Source organism: Paralichthys olivaceus, chromosome 19 (assembly GCF_024713975.1).
Source record: "Paralichthys olivaceus isolate ysfri-2021 chromosome 19, ASM2471397v2, whole genome shotgun sequence".
Classification (NCBI taxonomy): domain Eukaryota; kingdom Metazoa; phylum Chordata; class Actinopteri; order Pleuronectiformes; family Paralichthyidae; genus Paralichthys; species Paralichthys olivaceus.
The window spans coordinates 11905001-11930395 of NC_091111.1; the positions used below are offsets into that span (position 1 = coordinate 11905001).

Sequence of the window (25395 nt, forward strand, 5' to 3'; positions counted from 1 at the left end):
ATCCGGTGGCTCAAGCTGACACTTTAAATAAAATCATTCTAATCCCACATGGTAAGAGAAATGAAAATGAGGAGATTAACATGGGGACGGCCCCCCCTCCAACCCCTCCCTCTCGATCATCCTTGAACCCCTTCCACTTACTCCACCGAGACTGTCCTCTGCTCGGGGAGGGAGACATGGAGAGAGAAAGAGAAAGAGAGAGAGAATTTACAGCAAGAGCAGAAGGATTTTTTTCTCTCCACTTTTTCAGGGGTGTGTGTGCAAAATTCTGTCCACCAGGGTAATTCAACACTAGGACACAGAGAGAGCAACTCCCTCAGTTCCCCCAAACCCAAGAATACACACACATTCTCCCAGTTCATTCCTTACACATAAATTCATGAATGGATTTAGTTTGAATACTGTATTTTGAGGTAAAAAGGATTTTTTTATACATACCACAACCCATGATTTTCTGCCCCATCACTCTGTGAAGAACACGATACGATGAACCAGTCCCCAGGTAAAACTGGAAAAAAACAATAGAGCAAAAGATTTATAATTTTTAAAGATTTACACTAAAGATGAATAGAATGAATTAACACACTGGACAATGATTAGAGTTATGTTTAAAGGTGATTCCGCAAGTCCTGTCTACATGTAATATCTCATACGACACATCAGATACTGACTTGAGAAGAAGAAACAAGAAAACAAAGCAGATCAAGTGATGGATGAAGAAAGCTGGACAACAAGGTCTGTAAAGATAAAATGATGGAGGAGCATTTTAACTCATTGCCAAAGTTATGAAAATACAGATGGTCGATAAATTAGAGGGAAAAACCTGAAAAATGAGAAGCGAAACAGAATGACAAGGCCCCCGTCCATGGTGCACGAGCGGGTCAGAGCAGTTTGATAGAATGAAAATGATGTAAATCACATGCTGTGACCTTCGCAGTCAACTCTCAACCCAATTGAGCACCCATGGGTGATTAGACCGTGCTCTCCTGCACCATAATCAAAACAAAAAGTGAGGGAATAAGTAATGAAAGAATGGTGATTATTCCTCCAGTAAAGTTCAGAGACCTGTCAAAGTGCACTGAGGCTGCTGAGCCACCACATGGTCGACCAAAATCTTACTACGAGACTTTATGGGCGTTTTTCTTTAAACTTGTCATCTGTCTCTGAAGGTATTTGCACACAGGTGCATTGTCTCGGACAATTTATATTTTTCAAACCTGAATTCTGTCAAGGTGAGCTTGCACATCAGCGATATCGAAGCTTTTAGTATTGGGTGGATTTTTCCACTGTTTCAATTCGGCATTACACTATGAAGCAGTAGTAGAACAATGTCCTCTTCTATCCAGTCTGATATAATGTTCATTTGTCAATTTATTATATATAATTCTCTTTAACCATTGCTCACAGTTATTTCTGTCTTTAAAACGATGATATAGCTGACTTGAAGTTAGGATCAAGCAACAGGGAAACTTACTGCTGTCAAAGCTGCTGTGCCAAAGAGTAGACCTCACCAACTTCTCCTCTCTGTTGATTGAGTAAAAGAACCACATCATCCTCACTTGATGTTGATTCTATCTTTATTTACCAGAGGCACCTTGTTACTTTTTATTCACGTTGCCATTGATGTGCAAAGACCTTAAAAACAAGGACACTGTTTAACCTTAATTATGCTGTAAATGACAAACCTTAAAATCTCTAAGGTAGATACTATTAACCACTAAGAAGTTTAAACAATCCTCTATTCTTTGTGTATGTAATAACTTTATAAATCAGATTCTGAATGCTGAGGTGTACTTGGGTAAGAAACTGAACCCAGAATTGCCTCTTCTCATAGAGAAAAGTGCTCCACATAGATGCACTGTATGAATGTGTGTGTGAATGTAAAACTGTACTGTAAAGCACTTTGAGTGGTCATCAAGGCTAAAAAAGTGCTATATAAATACAGACCATTTCCCATTCCATTCTAGGATTCAACTTGCAGACATATATATCTTAATATATATATATGTGTGTTATTCACCACAATAACCTCAAAAAGCTCTGGAAAAGGTCTTTAGTTTTGATGGTGAACACTTCACAATCACTGTTTTTACTGCTTAATCTCGCTCTTGTCCTCATCCTTCCTGCTTCCTCCTCTCTTTATCTCTCCATCTCTGCCTCTCTCGCTCCATCGCCTCACCTCCATCTCAGCTTTTCATTTAGATCTTTCCCTCGATGCTGTATTTCTCTCCTCGCTTTTTTGTTAACCCTCTCCCACACACACTTTATCTCCATATGATTCATTTGCCCTCTCTCCATCTCTCTCTCTTCGCAATCTCTCCCTCCATCCACCCCCTCTATTCATCTCTTAAGCACATACTTTTTTTCTCCTTCTCTCCTCCATCTCCACAGCCATCCCTTCCTTTTAAAGGATAATCTTTGGCTAAGTGGACAGCACTTCGCTCGCTCTCATTCCCTCTTAAGTGACCATGGGATAATCTCAGGACACTTGGTCGAACCCCCACACAGAGAGAGGGGAGAGTGGACGGATCAGAAAGCCCAGAATGTAAGCCCTGAACTGGGTCAAGACGAGGCCAGAGCCTGGGTCCCCTGGGTGTGCTGGGATGGAGAAAAGGCTGATGACACAAAGTTGGATATGGATCATCGGAACAGTTGGACATCATCGAAATAAGAACCAAACAACTGATCTGATTCTTGTTTGGCTCAGATAAAAGTTCATCGCCTGGCTGTGATAGGGATTTATTGTGTTTTCTTTCTATCTTGACTCAAAAGAGGTTGAAAAGAGGAACTGAAGATGCATGCATGTTAGCGTGGGGTCAGTTTAAGGACATTATACGCAAATACACATGACACGCACATACATGTTCAGAGGTTATGCTGAATGCACAAGATTCATCGTTCCTCCTTACTGGAGAGAAAAGAAGTCCTTAGTCAGGTTACACACACACACACACACACACTTGTCTGTTTTTTTTTCCCTCTGTCCTCTTTACGGGTCAGCGGGTGACTAAAGCTGCTGTCACTTTCCTCTGGGAGGCTTCAGTGACAGGCGGGCTGACCACGATAAACTTCCGTACAGGAAGAAGAGATTCCTGCAAGGAAAAGGCCAAGAGGATCAGGAATGACCCCAGGCATCACTTGTCCTCTGGCTTAGCTAAAGACACAGAAAAACAGCAGAGTGTGTGTGTGTGTGTGTGTGTGTGTGTGTTTGTGTGCGTTTGTTTGTTTGTTTGTGTATTTATGTGAGGGCAGTAAGTCAGGGTAAACAAACCATCGAACACCCGGCCACTCTATCATCATATATTCCACAAACATGTATTAAGATCAGATACATAGATATTAGCACTCTACAAATGCCTGATATGTTTTATAAAGATCTCTACATTCTTTTTTGAGAAATCCACAAAAATGTGAATGAAACACCCCATCTTGCGATGTAAAATAAAAGTTAAAAAATTATCCTGGATCTGCCCCTTTATCTAATCTGCTCCAAAACTTAATGGGTACATCATTAGTCCATACACCACCCTTCCATCAAGTTTAAAGAAAAACTGTTCAATAGTTTTTGCATAATCCTGCTAACAGACAGACAAACAAACCCCAATGAATACATAACCTCCTTGGTGGAGGTAATAATTAATCAATAACTAATCACTCGTCTCAGGATTAGAAGCAGCTGTGACTCCTTCTGGAGCCGTTCTCTTAATAAAATAAAATGACAGACGCTATAGAGATATAGCAGTTAACCAAGAAATAAAAGTGATTTATCCATCCATTGTAATTAACTCTTATACAATAGCACATTTTTTTAAACAAGCCCTAAAATTAAATGGTTCTACTTTGCTCTCGTCTGAATGGCAACATTTGAGTTTAGTATGGAGAAAGCCTAAATTCTGACAGATGCTTTTCAAATGAGTAAAGATGTGGGGAGTTGATAAGTTGTGAGAAACACCGCTGCTAGGCAACACAAACAATGAGGCTAATATTAACCTAACTGTCTACGTCTATAGGAGCTATGGAGGCTAGCGATTTAGCAGGCTGGTAACATATATACAGGAAATACAAAGTCATAATGCCGAAGTCGAAAGATGAGGTTGTTTGAAACAAACATTTGCCTCATTCATACAAAAACAAACTCTATGTGAGTAAGAGTACAAAATAATAATTTAACAACCAAATAGCAAATTTACTTTGGTGGCCTCCATTTCTGAAAACATCAGCACGCATTTCATGTTTGAAGAACTTTGAGAAAGTTATAAGGGAAATCTAAGGTCATGAACACGACAAGGAAAGTTCAAATGGACTTCTCGTGAACACTGCCATGAACATGAGCCCGATCAAAGGTTAATCTTAGAGCCTCATACCAACAGAACAAAAGAGACACCTATTATGGTACTTCTCTGTCCTAACACTGGATCTGTACCGGCACAGGTGCCACTGCTGCTCATTTATAGTCAGGTTAACCCATGGTAAAAGCATGGAGCTGTGGCATGGCATACCCACGTACACACACACACTGTGCACACACTGCATGCATCTGAGCGAAGCTGCTTATGGGTGTATAAAGAGGAGATTACTCTACTGTCTCTTCTAGGAACTGCACAGTGCGTCTGTAAGTCTGTCTAATGCCTGGACAATGTGCGTGTGCGAGAGTGTGTGTGCGTATGTGTGTGTAGCAGAAAGAGAGAGAAAGAGAGTGTCTGTGTATGGGCGGATTTTTGCGTTTTTAAAGCTTGTACGTCACGGTCCTGACCAGAGTGAATCTGTGAATATTTCCCTTGAACTGTACGTTATTGTAATGATTGTAGTGCATGATTGCTCATGCATGTGCATGTGAGCGTGTGTGGGATTGTTTGTGTGTATGTGAGCGTAACAGTGAGATCTTTTATCTCCGTGACAATGATGCCACAAATAGGCACATGCCTCGCTATTCTTGTCCTCTCAAGGCTCCTCTGGCATTCTGGTGGATGTACCCAGGCATATGAAAGGGGTTAGGAAGATATTTGGTGCTGTCTGTGCGTGTGTGTGTGTGTGTGTGTGTGTGTGTGTGCATGGAAACACACGGGTGTGCTCATGCATTTATGTACGTGGGTGTTTTGTAGTAAAGGAGCAGGTTTATTCCAAAAAATCTGAATTCCAACATCTAAAACAGGTGTCTCCTTTTCAAATTAAAACACACTGTTGCATATCAGTGGATTTATTGGCAATTCTGAACCTTTTACTTAGAAATTACATTTTACGGGAAGTAATCATTTGTGTGGTTGCATGCCAAAAAACATACAGCAGAGCTTTCCTTTTCTAAAGTGGGTTTGGTCTGGTTTTGTCTACAGTAAGACCTCCTGTGGAATGCCAAGAACCAACCGCTGTGTGGCTTGTTTGCTCAGTTTTTCCCTCTGCAGCACTAAAATTCAAGGGAAATAATCAGCAGATAACACAACGCTTCACGCATTCTTTATTCTTTGTGTGCTTTTATGTCTCTGTTGGGTGGTGGTGGGGGGGGTTCAGTGCTCTATTATGAGGCCTGCACACTTGGCTCTTCTGGCCGGGGATGTAAAATCATCTCCCTTTCTTTCCAGAAACATTATACTTCCTCCAGAGGGGGTCATGAGGGAAAGGTGCACCTTTTTGCAGCCAAATGCGGCACACCCTGAGGTAAATGGAGCGTAGGAAGCTGGTTGGCTCAGAGCACCTGAACCAAGCCGGCACACGACAGAATGAGGGTGTCGGCATCCTCTTGCTAAACGCTTGCTTCCTGCTGTTTTGCTGTTCTCCCCCCCACCCCCCTTTTTTTCTTTCTCTCATCCCACTCTCTGAGCAGGAAGTCATTGGAATAGGGGGAAAAAAGTTTTAAAAGAAGACAGAGACGAAGGGGGGGTGTTGTGTGTTGTTTCAAACAAGCAGAACCCTGCCCAGCCTGTGTACTGCAGCAGCTGAAATTCCCGAAGATAGATAAGTTCGACCAAAGAGGAGGAGGAGGAACAATGGCAAGGATGGAGTGAGAGATGAGCCGGAGGAAGGGAGGAGGGGGGGGGGGATTGTGGCATGGGGGCGTGGGTGGGTGCTCTCTGGGGTCGTGCTCGGAGGGCGTCGGGCAGCACGAGAGGCAGGATGTTATGGTTTATTCAGCCCAGGAGTGGGGGCGACGTGGACAAGGTGTGCTTTGCCCTCAACACCAGCCTCAATGTGATTTATAGCAGCGCTGGCAGACACCTCTGTCCACGGGGAAGTCTTTGAAAATGCTGGGAGTATGTGTGTGTGTGTGTGTGTGTGTGTGCGTGTGAGTGCGTTTGCATTAACGTATATGAATAGTACGTGTGCAGAACTTCTATGGATGTTTATGTGTGTTTGTTCACCCGTGCACTTGGCTGCTGGTTTTTAAACTGTGGTTGGAACATGTTCATGCATGGACCAACAGAGGATAGATGGCCAAGCTCCTTTGATTAATTACCAACTACACACATACATTACACTATATTTATGAGAATGGCTAGATCTCACAGACAGTGTGCAATAATGTAATTAATAGAGTAATGAAAAACACTTGGGGAGAGGAATTAATTTCAAAATCAAATACAAACTGGTGGAAAAAAACTTCAGTAAAAGTAGCAACTCTATACTAAAAAAGATACTCAATTAGATAAAGAAGTCTTGAATTTAAAGTACTGAAAACACCTGATGTGATATACCTATTTGCAATGAAAGAATAAAAAGTTATTTTTTATGCAGAAGGGTCCCTTTCAGCATTGTATAGCATTATATATAAATAAGTCATTTTAATAATGTAGCTGGGTGATGTGGTTTCTTATTTCAGCAATTTTTTATAATGTTTGGGAGTTGATTCTGTACAATATTGTATAAATAAATCATTGGGTTTATAGAAAAGTAATTTCATCTGCAAAGTAATTGTAGTTTTTGAAAGTAAAGAAGTGTAACATGGAGATAACTATGTACAGTACATGTACTGAGCCTTAGTTTAAAAGAGTTGGTGTTTGTAAGATTTTTAAGATTCTTTTGATAACCTTTAAAGCTCAGCACTGTCTAGTTCTCAGTTATATAACAGAGCTACTAACTCGAAGCTGTGATCGAAGATCTTCCAGTCCAAACTTCCTCAGTTCCTAAGTCATATTTTATAGAAAAGGCTTTTAATGACTGAATGTAACTGGTTTGTTTTTAATATTGTCCTGTTCTGTGTCGTCATAACCTTGTTGAGATAGGTGCTATAGAAATTTATTTTAAATCAACAAGTAACAGTAAGGCATCACTCTCCTCTATCTGTATGTTTACAAGCCCATTACATCAGCGTTACCCTCGCCCTGACCTCCCATGAGGCAGCCTGAATCTCCTGAAAGGTCAGTGAGAGGTCAAGAGAGGTCCCCAGCGAAAGGACATGGGCTCCGCTGGGTGCCAGGCCCGACTTCCACACTAGGGGGTCAAAGGTTACGCAGATACATAAAGCTGACAAGAGGGTGCCAACAGGTACGAGACGTGTGAATGTCCAGCGCTGTAACAAGAGAGCAAACTGTTGGAGAGAGCTAAACTTATAACTGGAGACTATGTGTGGTAAGAGCAGCACTTTAAAGCTACTTAAGCCTTGTACGTGTCACTTCATACCACGATGCTGCTCTTTATAGTAGTTAGGGAAGTGCAGAAAGGCTGAAGCACAGGTAACCGATCACTAATTACTCTTAATTGCCCCAGTCAGCACGAGAAAGCTTTATGTGTGTGTGTGTGTGTGTGTGTGCACGCTTTAACCAACCGTACAGTCGTCGAAGCTATTAAAAAGTCATTAACCTGCGTTTTATTTGAAGCCCCCTGCCCCCGTCCATCACAGCCCTAATGTGTTTTCCGTGAGGGTTTTTTTCTTCCTTCAGATTTAATTTAGCTACTCTTTGATTTTACGACTCGCCTCTGTTATTGTAGGATATCTTCTCCTTTCCTTGTAATTTTATTTTATGACACGGGGAGAGTCGAGTACAATACGCCCCCCGGGGAGGACCACTTACCTCCACGCCAACAAATATAATTACAGCTGATCAGAGGAGCGAAAACAGACCGCCGCTTATCTGCCACAGCCCTTTTTTTTTTTTAAACAGTATCGCTGCAGCAGATGATAATGGCTATGGAAACCTGAAGAGCACAGAGACCAGTGCATGATATTAAGTGCAATTCTTCTTTGATATATAAGCAAATGTATTACTTTGTGTTTATGAACACAAAATAGATACATCAATGGGAAAAAAAACGTTAAACATCCTTTCAATGGCAGCATTAATAAGCAATTCAATTCAAATACAATCTTTTCTTTTGTAACTATTACTCCTGATTCCCTCAAGTAGCCATCACAATATTCAGTGGGGCGGTAGAGAGCAGTGTGGACCACAAAACCAACCAATAGGTCAGTCTGATTGAAGCAAGCCAACTTGGAAGCATCACATAGTGCCTGAAAATAACTCGTCATGTTCCAGAAAATATGCAGTCTGTAAGCGGACTTATTAAAATCGCCACATTATTACACGTAGTTTGACGTGGATCTAACTGCTGACTTGAGATGCACAAAGAGAACCAGCTGTGACCGCAGCCTCGCAGTGAATAAAAGGGGCTAAGTCACCGCCAGAAGTAAACAGCTAAAGTCCTTTCGTGTTTACCAAGTAAAGTCCTCTGCTCCATGTTGACAGGTGAGAGTTCACAGGAGCAAAGTAGGTCCCCTCCCAATAGAGCTGCCTGAGTGTGTAACCCCCAAGAAATGGTGTGTGTGTGTGTCAGACAGAGGGAGAGATAAACAGGGAGAGTTGCTGAGGGGGCTCTTTGACTTTGAGCACATAAGCCCTTATTTCATGGTGCCATTGTTTGTTTTAAGGACGTCAGGCTTAATACAGTTCCAGGCGATTTCCCAGCATGTCTGTCCACCCAAGCACCTCCAAGGCGCTCTGTGTGTCTGTGTGTGTATGTGTGTGTATGTGTGTGTGTGTGTGTGTGTGTATGTGTATGTGTGTGTCTGTGTGTGTTTGTGTGTGTATGTGTGTGTGCGTGCACGCCCTTCATTCCTGTTGACTTTAGCCTAACTCTTGTCATACGCACTGATTTCAAACATTTGCACACTTTGAAGGTTGTTCGTAAGACACGTCCAATTAGCTCAGACTATGTGGAAATTATTTTCTTTTTTAATATGCCAATAATTTCGAGGATTTTACACACGGCTATGACTAATTATGACGTTTAGAATATAGGCTATGTGATTTTAATGAGTTTTAGCTGCGGCCATATTCCCATCAGCATCAGTGAGCAGCATTCTTTTAATTGCCTATTACCTCTACATAGGCCCAACATGTGGAGGGAGCGGGTTATAATGTTAGAGCAAATACGTTTTTTTATCTTAATGCTGAAAACATGGTCTGATGATATCTACAAAGATGTTGGAATACTGCAATTTATCACTCAGATGTGTGTGAGTGAGTGAGTGTGTGTGTGTGTGTGTGTGTAAATGAGAGAGAACAAGTACTGTAGATATGGTCTTGAAAGTGTGTACATATGAGATTATCTAAATTATCATTTTTTATATATATATATATATGGCAACACATCTTTCATTTTACATATTATTATTATTGATATTTAATTTGCTTAGTTCATATTTCATTGTTACATCGTCTTTGTGTTGTGTCATTTGCTTCTGCAACAATGGTCATTGCCCATTCATGCAAATAAAACATATTTGAATTTGAGGGTGTGTTTGTGTTGTTGTCTCGTTGAATGGCTAAAACAGGCCACATAGAACTAACTTCTCTCACACTCGCACGCACGTGCACACACACACACACACGCGCACACACACACACACACACACACACACACACACAATCACCACTGCCTGTAGCCTAAAAATGTGTGGGTCATCAGAGGCAACACTGCCAGCAAAAGTAATATCACTAATAATCACTACTGAAAATTGCTGTTATTTTACTACATCACCTAAGTGCTGTTTTCTTAAATCATGTTCAGGTCCAACTGTCTCCTTATTTAGAAATGAGTTTTTCCTTGACAACAGAAACAGCATGTTTTCCTGCAGCATCCTCATCTTTGTAATGACGGAGGCTGAATGAGGCTGAATACATCAAGTCCTGCACAGAGGGCCCAACAAGGACTTGGAGGATGTGAGAGTCAGACGCCTACTCACTTATTACACTTGGACAAATCCTGTATCCTCCTCTCCTCTCCTCTGTCCTGTCTCCTAAACCTTTTTATTCAGAGACCCAGAGACCTCTCCGGAACAAAACAGCTTTTAGCACAACCATCTCTCTGCTTGTGTTTTTGCAAATAGCTCTTTTGCTCTCTCGCACACACACACACTCCCTTTCTCTCCCTCCCTCTCTCTCTCATTTTTCTAAAAAACTGTGTCTGTAAAAAAAAGTGGAGCTGTAGGAGCTCATCAAGTCATTATCTGATTAAGGCCATTTCTATAACTGCTACTGCTTAAGAGATCATATTCATTCTTTCAATCGGCAACTTAAATCTAGGAAAACTCAGCTGGGTTGTTGATTTTCATTCAGATAAAAATGAGAGTGGAAAACAACAACAACAACAACAACAACAGCAATAATAATAATAATGTCAATAATAATAATTAGAAACCCTGATGTCGTTGATTAAAACTGAAAAAATAGATCACTGGCGCGTCTCCAGTCCGGCATACCGTCACCACGTGCGCACTGATACTTGTGGTCAGACTGTGATTAAAAAAAAGCACCTTTACAACACCTCTGGGAAAAATATTGTTTCCACCGCCTCCCTCCTTCATTTGGGCCCAACTCTTACAAATACGTCAATAAATCCAGCCATCAGTGCGCACTGCCAGCGCACATTATCAGTCTTGGGCATCGAGGTGTGTCGCACACGACCCAGAAGAGAGGTGGTGGGGGGGAAAGTGAGTTTAGAAATAAATAAAACGCGCGTTGATCCACCTGGAATGGGCCGCGATAAGAGCAGCCGGTGTTAACCAGCACGTTTCCCCTGCGCCTCATCCGAGTCTTCCTTTTCCAAACACGCGTTTCTTTAATGTCCCGGCCTGTTTTTCCAGCCTGCGTGCGCGCATCGGCGGCACCCAGGGGAGCCGAGGCCAAATCAGCCACAGGCCAGTGCGGGGAGCAAGGGGCCGGGACACCTGCTTTGGAAAAGACACTGTAGACACTAAACTTTGCTGACTTCGATGTGATTCGTTCGTCCTAAAAAAACATACTTGCTTGCGACATGGAAAAGAGACTCGCCTTTTCCCTTTTGGCACCTGACAGAGGGGCATATGGAAAATAAGATTTCTCGTTAAGTGCTTTAGGATCCTGTTTGCGTAGAGGATAAAAAAAGAAGATTCTGCTCGAAACAAATGAATCCAAAGCGAAAAAGTGGGAGGGAAAAGGGGCAGAGGCACATCAACCTAATATTTACAGTGCAAAGATTTTTCTGGTTCCATCCGAATGACTCACACAAATAACTAGATTCACCAATTAAAATAATATATAATATTAATCCGACTTATATAAAGAATAAATGTTTTTTTTTAAATAAATCTACGTGCATGTTCTTAATCACAGGCGTGCGCTTTCTTTTACTGCAGGGACGGATGAGTCGAAATATAGACGTGACCTCGATTATCCAGAAATATGGTTTCATCCGTTTTAAAAAATATATCTCTGTGCGTAAAGATGAATTTTAGTGGTATAAAAAAACAATTATTTGCTGATAAAATCACTGAATAATTTGTGCACGCACCTGTTGTAAAGGTCGAAGGTTAAAATGTTTAAAACAGTGTAATCACAAACATCTAATTTGTCAGGACGCAGGAAGAACGAGAGCGATCTGCCGTCATCGTTTCATAAATCACAAGGTTTATGGATCAGATGTCAGACTCCGCAGGGTTCAGCGTTACAGGTGGGAAAGTTTCCAAAGAAAAGAGGAAAATATAATCATTCCCTGAAAATTGTTTGACTTTTAAACGTTGAAACTGAATTTCTGTGTTCATTTTTCTGTCCGTTTCCCTCAGTGATCACTTCTGGTGACAGTGCAGTCTTTACGCACGGGGATATGTCAGTGGCAGCAGGTTGCAGATCCCAGTAACAGACGTTTTCATGATGAAACTCGGCATTTCACAAAGAGACGTTTAGCTCTCCTCCGATATTGGCTTTTCCGGATAATCTCAATTCCAAAGCAAATCTGGGAGCCGTATACATGTGCTGCTTTGCTTGTTTCACAAATCAGACTTTTGCTGCGACCAATGAGAAAACTCGTGCGCGTAAAATATCTCTACATGCCACTTTGAACCCAACAATGCCCAAGTGACCTACTACTGTCCGTCCCTTTGTGAAACCCGAGTCTAAATGCGCTGCAGTTGTCTTTGCAGAAATAAATTCACATAAGCCTGGTGATGTTTTAAATACGAGTGCGTAATGCTTCCTAATTTAGACATGTAACAGGATCAAATTACAAAGGTGGTAATCGTTAAAAAAGACTGGGATGTTGATGTTAATACGTTTTAATTAACTTTTGTGAACTGAATCGAAACATGCATTAACACAGAAGAAATGTGATTTTAAATTGTAGGTTTAATGCCACGAGAAAGACAAAAAACATTTTCATCCAAACTGGCCGATTTCACAATTAATTCAATAATATGCTCATAAAGTCGTGTTTCTTTTAAACGCAAATAACAAATCTACAAGAGGGAGCAAATCTCAATGGTTTGCAAACAGTTATTGTATGCATTTTCTTAACAGCTTGTTCTTATCATAAACTTATTTCCCGGCACCTAATTCAAAATCTAAATTCTGAGTAAATTAACAGTTAAAGACTAAATGACTATGCCTATTAGAATGTGTATTATCTATGCGTTTTATTACGGATTAGTGTAATGTCAAAGTGCGTAACGATTCTTACTCGCACAGTCGGTTGATTTGAGAAGAAACAGATTAGTAAAAGTGGTATTTCCTTTTTTCTCTCCCCCTCTCTGTGTGTCTCTCTCTCTCTCTCTCTCTTAAGTCCCCATCCTCTGGTCAAGTTCAGTGCGCTGTTCTCTGGACCCGGACGGACGCCTCTTATTGGTAGGTTGCGACGGTTACATCACGGCGCTCATGACGCGCACGTCTTCCTGTTTCCTTCAGCCGCGTCTTAAAGTGAATCTTAGTGGCGGAGGAGCGCTCCAGCATCCAGTCCTCTGCATCCAGTGCGCCTCGGAGACGCACACACTCGCACAGACGCGCTCTCCCTCTCTCTCTCTCGCACTCTCTCTATGTCTCTCACTCTTTCAGTCACAGCACACGATCGAGGGAGACACCGACGCGCAAGAGCTCTTTTCATCATCTGTATTTTCCCCCGTTTTGCTCCTTGTTTCGCTCGCGTCGCCGACTTTATCCCCGCTCCTCCTTCTTCGAGAGCTTCTTATATTCCAGCATCCAGCGTCCAGCCGAGCTTCTCTCCTTCTTTTATTCCGGCGCAGGAGTTCAGGTTGTCCCCCTCTTCATCTAAAGGGTAAGTAACCTTGTCCTCGGATACCTCCCTCTCTTGTTCTGGTTCGTGCCTCGCCTGCTATGCGCACGGTGGGCGGAAAACAAAAAACACCACCAAACAAATGAGTAATGGGGGAAATTATTCGGGTTGATCAGCAACTAATCACATCTGCACCTATACGACATTATTCGCCCTGTTCCGTTCCCCCTGTCCTCATGTGTGCACGGTGAGCCTGTGCGTTTTTCGAGGGTGGTTTGCGGACGGTGTAGTCCAGCCTTCCTCATCAACGCGGGGATCAAGTTGATTGCTGCAACTTTGCGAAGTAAGTTTTGGGAATGCGAGAAGCCTCATTACATTACTTTTACTTAGTCTATTGTTTTGGCTGCTGAAAATCTCATCATCCAATGGGTTCCATCTCTTTTTTATTGTTCTATATTGTCGTTTCATTTACGCGTAATTCAGCCAGTTACGGAGCTTGTCACATCTCTCCTGTTGGTGTCTGGGACAGCTGTGATGACAGTCATGGTTTTAAGTTTAGGCAAATCTTTCTCTATAGGTTTTGGTGCCTCAGTCTGTCCGCTGGCAACCTAATGCACAGTCAAAGTTCCACTATCTTACTGAGGAAATGTTGGACCATCAGTTAAACTTCAGAAAGTTACAGCAGCTGTTTATTATTTTAATTCAGGCCAAGATTGATGTTAATATTATGATTCTTATGTTACTTTTCCTCTCATATCAGCTGAATGTTTGGTTAGGTGTTTGAAAAAGGGTGTAATAATGAACATTGGGGCAAGACAGTGTTCATTATAGTTGCTTGGAATAAATGAAAGGTTTTTTAGTGAGAGAGAGAGAGAGAGAGTGTGTGTGTGTGTGTGTGTGTGTGTGTCTGTGTGTGTGTGTGTGTGTCTGTGTGTGCGTGCATGGGCAATGGAAGACAGGTGCGTGCTGGGGGAGACAGGTGCTGGTGACTATTTCAAGCTCATTGTTAAGATCCTAAGGCAATCAAGTCAAGGTTTTTTTTCCTACTTGGAGATGTATCACCTCTTGTCTGAACTGCTGGATATGGCTGTCAGGGCTTGGGCCAAAGCCCATTTATCAAAGGTTTTTTTCCAAAATCTTGGTGTTACTTCATTATAGGAGGCTTTTTAAGTTGGGGAACATTTAATTCAAACTATTTTTATAACACATAATTTAATTTCATTCCACAAAATGTTTTTTCTTTCCAGAGTGAAAACTCTATCAGTCGATGTCACTATGTGTTGTGCACCACACTGCACAGTTTTTTAACAAAGCCAACAGCAAAGTTGTGTGTGTACGCGCCTGTGTGTAATGTGCCTGGTGAGGATTAAAGTGACAAGAAAGAAGCCTTTTGATATACTTAAAATTATACAAAACAAACAGTTATATTTTGTGACAATGATACAATTTGTGTTAGTTAGAGCAAACAAATAATTATTTGAAGAAAATTATCTAAAGTCTCACGAAATTTTAATTTGCTTGAAATTAAGTTTATAGAATGTCGTTGAATGATTTTTGAATAAAGATTAAACAATTATTCTTATAGCTACTTTATAGCTCTATCTAAAGGTAAAATTGTAACAAGAGCAACATTTGAGTATGGTACAAAATGTAAAATTTAAGTAAAGCTTTTTCTTGAATTTCTTTTTTTATATTTTGTTATTATTGACTGAGCCTTTTTCTAGGTTGGTGTAAAAATATATTTTTTTAATGTGCAACAGTTTTACCACCTTTATGCTGCCAACATTGTCCATATTATAAATTTACTCACAGCAAAAATATGTATTTTTTCTAAATGAGAGATATACAGATGAAACAATTTTTTTTTTTTTTAAATCATTGCATCTGCTATGGCTCTGACTAGGAGACTCTGCCACCGCTGCTTACGAAGCATTATTGATGCAGGCCTGTAGTGACAAAACGTTTTGCTTTCAGAGGGGCATTAGGGTTTTTGTCAGAGCGCTTTAAGTTGCTCCTTGCCAGAGTTGACCCTTGCGACCTATTCATTTGAGCGGAATTAACTGCCCTTGCCAGATGAAAAGACAAACAAAAAACACAGAAGTGAGCTCACGCTGGCAACAAAATCAATAGGCTCATTTTGTGTTTCTTTTATGTGTCAGTCTCGGCATTGCTTAAGATATGATGGCCATATTGATTAATGTGAACACAGGACTTGTTTGTCTTTTTTAAAAGGATACAACATGAAACCTTGGTTTCAAATGAGAATATTTTTGTTGAACGGACCAAACAGGGCAGAATTTTGTGAAGGGTATGTTACGCGTATACATTGCCTCCCTTTGTATACAATATCATTTTTGAAGATTATCTACCCAATTCTTTTAAATTTCTTAATTTTATTTTGAGAGTTAATAGCTTCTACGGTGGCTCACACTGCACAAGCATGGAAATGGGGACAAGTACTTAAGTAATTATCATAATTTTATGCAGCTTTGTGTTCCGTGGGAACTGGTTCAGTGTCGCACGGCGTGTAACAGGGGACAGGATAAAATGTAGGACTTTGCCCTGGAATGTAGAGCCAAGGCCTAATTCTGACCCCAGCTCCCCTGTTCCCTTTACCCCTCTGTCATTGGTCCTTACTGCCTGAATATATTCATGGATGTCCCCATCTTTCCTAGTAGCTTGAGACAAAACTCTTCGCTTTGTGTCCGTAACGTCAGCAATGGAAATTCTCTCAAGGTTGATAGTTTTTGATAGTTTCAGTCCATCAAAAACTATGAGGCTTTTCAGTTTAATGTGGATTATTTTAGAATTTGGAAGTGGTGGAGGACACTGCCTGAGTGAGTGAGTGACTTTGTTTCTAAAAATATGTATCACTGTTGTGAGTCATGCATCTGTGATTTTTGCCCACAGGTACTCAGAGGCTTTGATCCAAGTGGACTGGGTTTGTGGGATATGGCCCAATAGCAGCAGCCCGTGATGCCGGACCATGACAGCGACTCCCTCCTGAACAGACAGACCAAGCGAAGACGTGTGGACATTGGTGTTAAGAGGACCGTGGGCAGCACAGCCTCCTCCACAGCGGCAGCCACAACAGCAACCACTGATAACATTGCCCGCGCCAAAGCAGCCATTTTCTGTGCCATGAACTCTCTGAGCTCCCACTCTCACCACGGATCAGACACCGACTCCATGGAGTGCTCTGTAGTGCAGCCACATGGTGGGCCTGGCGTGATTTCAGCAAGTGACAGTGAGTCCAAGTCCAATGTACTCCGAAAGCTACTGAAGAGGGCCAACTCATATGAGGACGCCATGATGCCCTTCCCTGGCACCACCATTATCTCTCAGCTTCTCAAGAATAACATGGCTAAAAATGGAGGAGGACCCGAGAGGGGTGAAAGAGGAGACAGGGGTGATAGAGGGGAATCAGGCTTCCCCGGTTCAGGTCTCTCCAATGCAAGTTCAGATGCTCCCCAGGAGGATGCCTGCAGTAACTCTTCCCAGGACAGCACCCCTCAAGAGTGCTTGTCACCATTTGGCCGTCCTCCTGGCCTGGCCACCTTTGACATCGAACGTCTCAATGATGAACACCTGCGTGCCAAGAGAGCCCGTGTAGAGAACATTATACGTGGTATGAGCCATTCACCCAGTGTGGTGGTACCTGCTGCTTCCCGTCATGAACGTGACCATGAGATGGATGGGGAGCGGGAGATGGAGCTAGACTGCCCACCTCCTCAGTCTCAGCAACAGGCCCCTAGCAGTCCACGGGGAGGAGAGGTGTGCAGCAGTAGTAGCAGCAGCAGAGAGAACAAGCGTAAGCAGCGTCTGCCTCAGCAGCAACAGCAGAGCTTTACCCAGCTGGTGTGCCAGAGGAAGGAACAGAAGCAGGAGGAGCGACGGCAACTGAAGCTGCAGCTGGAGGACATGCAGAAACAGCTACGCCAGCTGCAGGAGAAGTTCTTTCAGATCTATGACTCAACTGACGACTCAGAACACACTGACCTCCACAATGATCTCCACAATGACATAGGAAACATGTCTGAGGACAGCCCAGGCAGGTCTGACACTGGCGGTGATGACCGGGTTGGAGATGACTTGCGCTCTGACAATGAGATGTCTGACCTGGATCCGGGCCATTTCCTGGACAGGGCTCGGGCATTACTTCAGCAGCAGGCCCTGCTGGCTGACGGAGGGAAGCCAAGAAGAGAGGGGCTCAGCAGGAGCAAAGGACAGGGCGGACCAGGCTCCTCGATGCATGCTGAAGGTAAACAGCTGGCAGAAACACTGAAGCAGGAACTCAATTCAGCCATGACCCAGGTAGTGGACACAGTGGTTAAGGTGTTTGCCAAACCTCCTCGTCCTACACCCCAGCAGGCCTTCCCCCCACTTTCCATACCTCCTGAAAGATTTCCAACCACTGTCAATGGAGACAACCCCAATTTCCATACAGCCAACCAGAGGCTGCATTGCTTTGGTGATGTCATAATTCCCAATCCACTAGACTCCTTTGCCAGCATGCCTGGGCTGCCAGGCCCCACCAATGACCAAACCGAGGCACTGCCCTTAGTCGTGAGGAAGACACCCAGTGAGCACCACCACCACCACCACCAGTCTTCAGCTGTGGGGGCCCATGGTGGTCACCACCACCCCGCCCTTCATCCTTCCTCACTTTCTGCCTCCATGGGCTTCAGTCCTCCATCTTTCAGACACCCATTTCCACTGCCTCTCATGGGCTACCCTTTCCAGAGTCCCCTTGGTGCACCCACAGGTGGCTACACAGGCAAGGACCGTTCCTCTCCAGACTCCATGGACCTGTCCCGAGAGACCACTAGTCTGAGGACCAAGATGGCATCAGGTCACCACCTGGGGCACCACCATCGCTCTTGTTCACCAGCGCACCCTGGAAGCACAGCAGAGGGTCTTTCCCTGTCCCTCATCAAGTCTGAGTGCGGTGATCTGCAGGACATGGCTGACATCTCACCTTACTCAGGCAGCAATGTATCCTTTCAAAAATATGGTGGTGATTGTGGGTTGTGCATGTGTGTGAGAGAAAGTGTGTTTTGAGGGGGCTCACAGGCAATAATGAGCGAATGTGTGTGACAGATGTTTTAACCCTACGCAGTTCAATTCAGAATGAGTAAGCCAGGAAAAATCTTCAGGTGGTAATTCCCTGCAGACACAGGTGGAAAACATTGCATCTGAACCACAAAGAGTTAAAAATCAAATCTTTTTGGGCCTGTTTGAAACTAGCCTAAGAAACAGAGAAATTGTTGATGAATCACTTTACCTCCCACTGCTGTTCTCTTCTCCATTGTACTGCAATGTTATATTTATTTTTATACTCATACCTCTTCCTTCTCACAACACCCTACAGCCTTTCCTTCCATCTTCAATCCTGAGTGCTTTAAAAGCTCACTTGTCACATATCACTTACTCACGAAGATTAGGTCCCCATGACATTTACTGCCCCAATTCCTTTTATTAAAAAAAATGGCCTGAAAGAGCAGATAGCATCCTGAAACTTGGCACACAATGGTATTATATAGCCTCCCTTATAGTTTAACCCCAGTGTGCCACAATCATGCCCTGAGGATAAAGAGGCTATCCCCTATGGGAGGCTCAAATTGAATCCCCTGGGGACTCAGGACTAATAGCTTAAACAGATACATTCATCCCCTTCTTTGCTTCTCCATACATCCTTAGTCACTAAGTATTCAAGCCCCCTAAAATCCTTATGAAAGTTTGATACATGTCACACCGGTTATCCTCAGAGAGCTTTGTCTTAGTCATTAACAGACATTACATTCTTAAGAAATAAATCCTATAGCTTTTTACCTGTTGTGGGCCTTTTAGTTGAGATGTATACTCTTTGAATCCCTTTTTTCCTGTTGTGTGCACCTGGGTGCCAAGGCCTTTTCATGTGTGTCTTTTTGTGTGTGCATGTCACAGGAGGTTCGCCTGAGGACTCTGTAAAGATGTATATTTATGATTGCTTGTGTTTTCTCTTGTGTTCCTCTTATCATCTATCGCTGTTGTAAAAAGCCCACAATCATTGTCGTTTCTTTTCTCTTTTTTTCATTTCATAAAGATCTGTCAACAGCCCGGGGGGCCCTTCGGCTGTTGCTTGGCAGCCAAATACTTCTTTTTTTGTTTTCCCTCCCTGCAAACCCCCCTCCTCCCTGTCTTTTCTTTGAAGCGGACGTTAACAGGTGTTTGCAGCGAGCTGTTTATCTTTCATTACCTCGCCTTGTCTTGTCTTCTGACCCAAGGGTGAACGCTTTCCAGAGATCCATAATCCTTTGCTTCTATGGGCTCCCGATGGAGGGATGAAAAGAGCAAAGGGAGAGAGAGACACACAGCGACTGGGAGAAAGTAAAAAAAACAATCAAACAATAACCACATATGCCAGATGCCGTGGCTTTCCTTGCAAAATGTATAATTTCAGGGCATTAACAGATGTGCACCCTATATGGAAAGAACATGCCCAAATGTTTTTTTCATCTTTTATTTTTGATTCCCAGAGTTTTTATTATTTGTTCTTATAATTTGTACGTTTATGAATGCCGTTAATTGTATTTGAACCCGGTTTCTCGTTTTGAAATTATTGCAGTTTTATTTTTTTCCGAGCCTCTGAACTCAGAGACAGCCTGTCAGACATTTTGCACGGTGTGTTCAAGTTCACCAGCTCTCAGATGCGTTGTGGAGCAGATGGCTGCTATCAATTTCCTCATTTGTTCTCAGTCCGACTCCAAATTTTCTTGTCCTTACACCTGGAATTAGGAAGTGGAGCAGCTATTTTCCTCTCATGACTTTGGGCTTTGGGGAAGTGTTGCGAGAATGATGATGTCTTGTCAGATGTGGCAGGCAAACAGTGGGCCAGCTGGTATGAGTGCGCCATCATGACAAAATAATAGCCTCGCACGCCACCCCTAAGTCCAATCACAATTACATTTGCAAGCTGTGAGTGAATTGGAGATGAAAATGCCTCATCAGGAGATATGAAGCTTCTTAATTGTCGTCTGAAGGGAGGTGATATTGCGTTTATGGCTAGACAGGTAAAACCTTGACGTCTTTCTTTTCGAAATAAATTTTAATTTCGACGATAACAGGAAAGCAATGTTAATCCTTATTGAAAAAGCAAAATTAAATTAAGTGCACAGCAAACAAATCCCACCTCGCCATACTGAAAAAGAGCTCTCTTTTTTTCTGTGTGTCTCTCCCTCTCTCTCTCTGTCTGAGGAGCCATTGTATCCCCTCCACTTGGAGCAGATGGTATGGTGTGGAGAGTGAAGTGCTGCTCTTTTGGCCAGGCCTGACAGAGTAACACCAGTCTGCCAGGGTTTCCCCCCACAAGACCCTCGCTGCGTATACAACTAACTCTCTCTCCCTCCCTCTCTTCCACTGAATCAGACAAAGTAGACAGGGTCTTTAAGGAGCCAACCCAGCGTGGTTCAGCATTTGCTGGCTTTGCTGTGTAACCCTGAGGCCAAGGGCAATCCAATCTAGCAGCTGATGCCTTCTTCCCACTCTATAGTTACAGCTACATCTGGACACTTGACTGATTTTAACGATCGCAGCCACCCCTGTAGATCATAAATAATGTCGAGCAATGTATTTTGTCCACTCAAGTGTAAATAGTCTTCATGAAAACTTGGGGCTGCATCTTCTGTCTAATTTAAAGCCCTGTCTTGCCTCTGCTTGATGAAAACCCTTGTTGAAACAGCCTGAGGTTTTAACGTGTGGCCCACCCCCACTCCCTGTTCCCTTTTCAATGTCTTATCCTCCAGATTGATATTATCAGATGCATTATACGGCCGTTAATTCACCATGGAAATGGCTTGGGCCGTTCGGTGGCGCAGATGTGTTTCAGTCCCCCCCATCACTGGCTGAGTCCAAAGCCTCTGAGCCCCTCTTCTCCTTCTCCTCCTCCTTCTTTAGCTCCTCCAAGGGGTTGGCAACAGCAAAGGGGCTGGGGGGTAGGGGTGGAGCAGAGGGAGGAGGAGGGGGATGTAATTGAAGGTTGGAACCACACTTTCCCTCAAGGTGCCCCCACTAGTCCATCTCCATCGTCTGTGCTGTTCAATCCAGGGGATCCATTAGGTGGACATGGCCTCTGACATGTATTTGAATACGGCCTGTGCGAGTGTGAGGGTTTTTATTTTTCTAAAAGTTGCTTGGGCCGTTGTTTGAGACATATCTCCTAGACCTTGTTTTTGGTCTTTGGTCACTGATATGAAGCCAACATCTGACAGTCATATTCAGGCTTGGCATGTGCTGTCGCCAAGCCATTAGGCCTTCTTGCCCGTCACTGGCGTTAACTGCTGTCTTTGTCTGTGATATGCAAATGTCTCCTTTTTTCTTCTTCCTTTTTTTTGGGTGGAGGTTAACGCAGGGTGTAGGCAAAGGCGTTTGCTTACTTTGACTGTGAAATGAGCCTCCTTATGTAAAAGCATCGGCTGTAGTGCTGGCCAGCATTTTATTTACCGTGACGCTCTCACACCTGATACGGACGATGCTAATTTCAAGCAAATGGTTTTGCTTTGGTGCACCGTCTTCAGCAACAACCCCCCTTAAGCAACCCTGCATTTATGCATGAAAGAACATTTGGTTACCCCTCACCCAAATAATAATTATTTGCCAAGAATTCTGCCAATTATTATGTACCAATAAGTACATTATTGTATTTCTAAGAATATCAGTTGCTACATTTGCTTAATCTACCACAAGTTGTTTTCCCTTCAAACAATGGTTAATTTCCTTAACAGCAGCTATTTGCAGATCCAGGAGGGTCTCTCCCCCAATCACCTGAAGAAGGCCAAGCTCATGTTTTTCTACACCCGCTACCCGAGCTCAAATATGCTCAAGATGTTCTTCTCTGATGTCAAGGTGAGTCCAAACACAATCTTCCACTTCATTTTCTTTTACTTTACAAACTTTGCCAGAACTTTCCCCGATTTCACACTTAGTTTCTTTTCTGTCTTCTGCCTGATTTTTTCCTTGTGTAACTATGAAAGCAACTGCTATAAAAAAAGGAAATTTGATTTAGCAATTGTGATTTTCCAGCTTCAGCTGCCATGAACAGTGTCTATATTAAATAATGCCTTTCCCCTCATTAAATTATGGTTTTATGTAAAACCAAAAAAACAAACCATGGGTTTACACGGGCGAGCTAGAGATAATTCTAAAGATAAAGCGCAGGATGAGTAATGGAGGGGTGGAGAGGGCAGAGAGGAGGATGGAGCCTAGAGACGGAGGAGTGGTTATCTGAGCAGGTGTAGGGAGGATGATTTGATAGAGGGAGGGGAGAGCAGAAATAGTCGGTTTAGGGAACATGGCAAGGATGAATGTTGGCTCCACTGGGAGTTTAATGAAGGAAATTTGGAAAACAAAGCACAACATGTACACTGTACAGAAAAAAACAACAACAGCACAATGACCGTTGTAGTGTGCGCGGTCGAGGTTGTTCGTGTTGCGCTTGTTTTGTGTGTGCCCATCTCGGACCATACGGAGGGGTAAACACTGTGACAGATCCAGGCCATCTTATTCAAATCAGAAGATAAAGGTTCCCTTTTCTCCCAGCTGCCCCCTCTTGGATGCCATCTCCACCAACCATGACTCACCGCTCACGTGGCTTTCTGTGAATTTCATTGGTTGGGGTAAAAACGGGCACATGTTGGCAAAGCAGAAAGGCACCTGTAAACAGTGATTCACTACAAAATCTTTACTATCATAAAATACCACTGAGTCAACTATTTCTTTTTTTTTTAAATTGCAATAATGACTATTAAAAGGCGTTACCTACTTCATTTGACTAACTAACCATTCCCAAGGAGGAGGCCTCTTCATGAATGGCCTCATCAGATACTTAAACAAGGTCAAGCTAGTTAAGGGGATTATGAGTCACATTGGTTTGTTTTTGTTTTCAGTGGGGAACAATGGACTCAAGCTGTAAGTTAGTAGACATGTATGGGAATGAGACTGACTATCTAATTAGATTCTGCCTGCGCAGCCTCTTAGCGAGTGGCTGTCCTCAGACAAAAGTCTTGAAGGCTAATCAGGTCCCGACTAATCAGGTCTTGACTGTCGAGGACCTAATGAACGTGGGAAGTGGGTTACCCTAACAACCGGGTGATGCTGGAGCGGGTTTTCCCCTTGATTAAGCCCCTTTCAAGACGACTGTGACTTCTTTTTTGACTCTTGGTGTTTCTGAAATGTTATGACAGATGTGTCATAATACTATTGTTGGGCTGATCATGACAGCCTATAGAGTATCATCCAACCAGCTTTGAGACGTCTCATTATTATTGAAGATATTGTTTTGATGAAGGGTGAATAATTATAACAGATTAATGAACAGATTTAATAAATACGGTAGATTCAGTCAATTAATAAAGTCAGCTAAAGCTCTTGACTTTGTAAAAAGATACCATGTGTAGATGTGTTGTATATTAATTATAGGATATTTGCCTCATCAAATATTGTAGATATATAATATTCTTTAATTTTTAAGTAAACAGCCTGAATTCATTGTCCAACTCTCTGTGGCTCTTTTATTGACGAGACTCAGTGTTTGTACCAGTCATGTGCTGTGTGGAGTTGCGGGGGTCAGGAGGGCTTTCCCCTTTCTATATGTCATTCCTTCTCTTTTCTTTTCTTTTTTTTGCTGATGGTGTGGCATGGTATGTGTGCCTCGGCGGTGCCGGGGAGAAAGAAAAGCCAGCGGCTGGATTTTGAGTCGCCGTAGTAACAAAAGCCTGCTTTCCAGGGCCGCTTTTTGTGTGCAGTCAGCCAATAGGCAGCCAGAGATTATCTCCCACAATTCACCCCTGCGAAAACAGGAAACGTTGGAAAGCCCTGATGACTGTGAAGGGGCTTACGAGAGAGAGGGAGAAGAGGAAGAGAGAGAGAGAGGGAGGCCCGTACAGGCTTCTCTGTCTTTCTGCTCTCCTCTCCGGTTGTTCTGGATGTAGCTTAGCATTCTGAGGTCATCTGTGTGCTTTCTGCTCCATTGTTGACCATTGTGTCACTGAGACATACCAAATGCTTTTTCATCTAAATGCTTCTCAGCGAAAACATTTTTTTAAATCCTGAGCAAAATATAAAATTGTAAAAATGTGTGAGAAGAAATTTGGCTGTGACACTCAATGCACCTGAATTTCTTTTGGCAGGCAGCTAATATAGTTTAGACCAAGGGTACATGAGTGTTTTCCTTTCCTGGACTTAAGCGTGTGTCTGTGCATGTGTGCGCACCACTTTCTATCTTGCACTGTTAGCACGAGGCGCTGACCTTTCACAGGCTCTTGAGTGTGAGTGTGAGAAACATGCTCTCGTTGTCTCACTCTCATCTGCCTCTCAGCCACACACACACACACACACACACACACACACACACACACACACACACACACACACACACACACACACACACACACACACACACACACACACACACACACACACACACACACACTTCCTCGCTGCATATCATGTCTGTGCTGGCTGACCCCTGCCAGCTCTGATTAAGGAGCTGCAGTGATGTTCTTCTTTGAACCAATTCCCTCCTTTTACACTGAACACACTCGTCCTTAGCTGCTATCAGGGGGTCTCTGTCCCCCACCAGCAACTTAATGAAGCGAGACTGCTGGAAGCTGCGGAGGTGACTTGCCAGAATAGAGTCGCTGAGATTGTCGAGCGCAGTAAATGCAGATATAATGTTGTGTACTTGCATATACTGTGAATGTATCTTTGCATGCTTTGTGCCGTTCAGTTCAAATGCACAGGCTCTAATGCATCTTCTCCTGAGCTGTCGCTATAATAAAGTAATCCTGGTCCAAAGTGACAAATCTATCCGTCACTCAGCTACACTGACACCAAAGGTCTCCTGCATGAGCGATGGTAACTCTTTCACTGACTTTAATCTCAGTATGT

At 43.0% G+C, this 25395-nt stretch overlaps 1 protein-coding gene and 1 long non-coding RNA gene across 6 annotated transcripts in view; one reads left to right on the forward strand and one right to left on the reverse strand.

Moving 5' to 3' along the window:
- Positions 1-25395, reverse strand: part of LOC109643134 (uncharacterized) — a 125032-nt gene that overhangs the window by 60643 nt on the left and 38994 nt on the right. For all 4 annotated transcript variants that reach the window (XR_011239391.1, XR_011239388.1, XR_011239390.1 and 1 more), the window contains exon 3: positions 439-508. This is a non-coding gene — a long non-coding RNA (uncharacterized lncRNA). The remainder of the gene's footprint in view (positions 1-438; positions 509-25395) is intronic.
- LOC109636005 (prospero homeobox protein 1-like) overlaps positions 13059-25395 on the forward strand; it is a 31859-nt gene continuing 19522 nt past the window's right edge. Inside the window, exons 1-3 of one of the 2 annotated variants that reach the window (XM_069515110.1) lie at positions 13059-13512; positions 16381-18465; positions 22246-22353. In XM_069515110.1, the coding sequence (XP_069371211.1) occupies positions 16447-18465; positions 22246-22353 (2127 nt within the window). In that variant the 5' untranslated portion in view covers positions 13059-13512; positions 16381-16446. Of the gene's footprint in view, positions 13513-13671; positions 13814-16380; positions 18466-22245; positions 22354-25395 lie in introns of those variants that run through there. The other variant, XM_069515111.1, reaches the window with a different exon arrangement.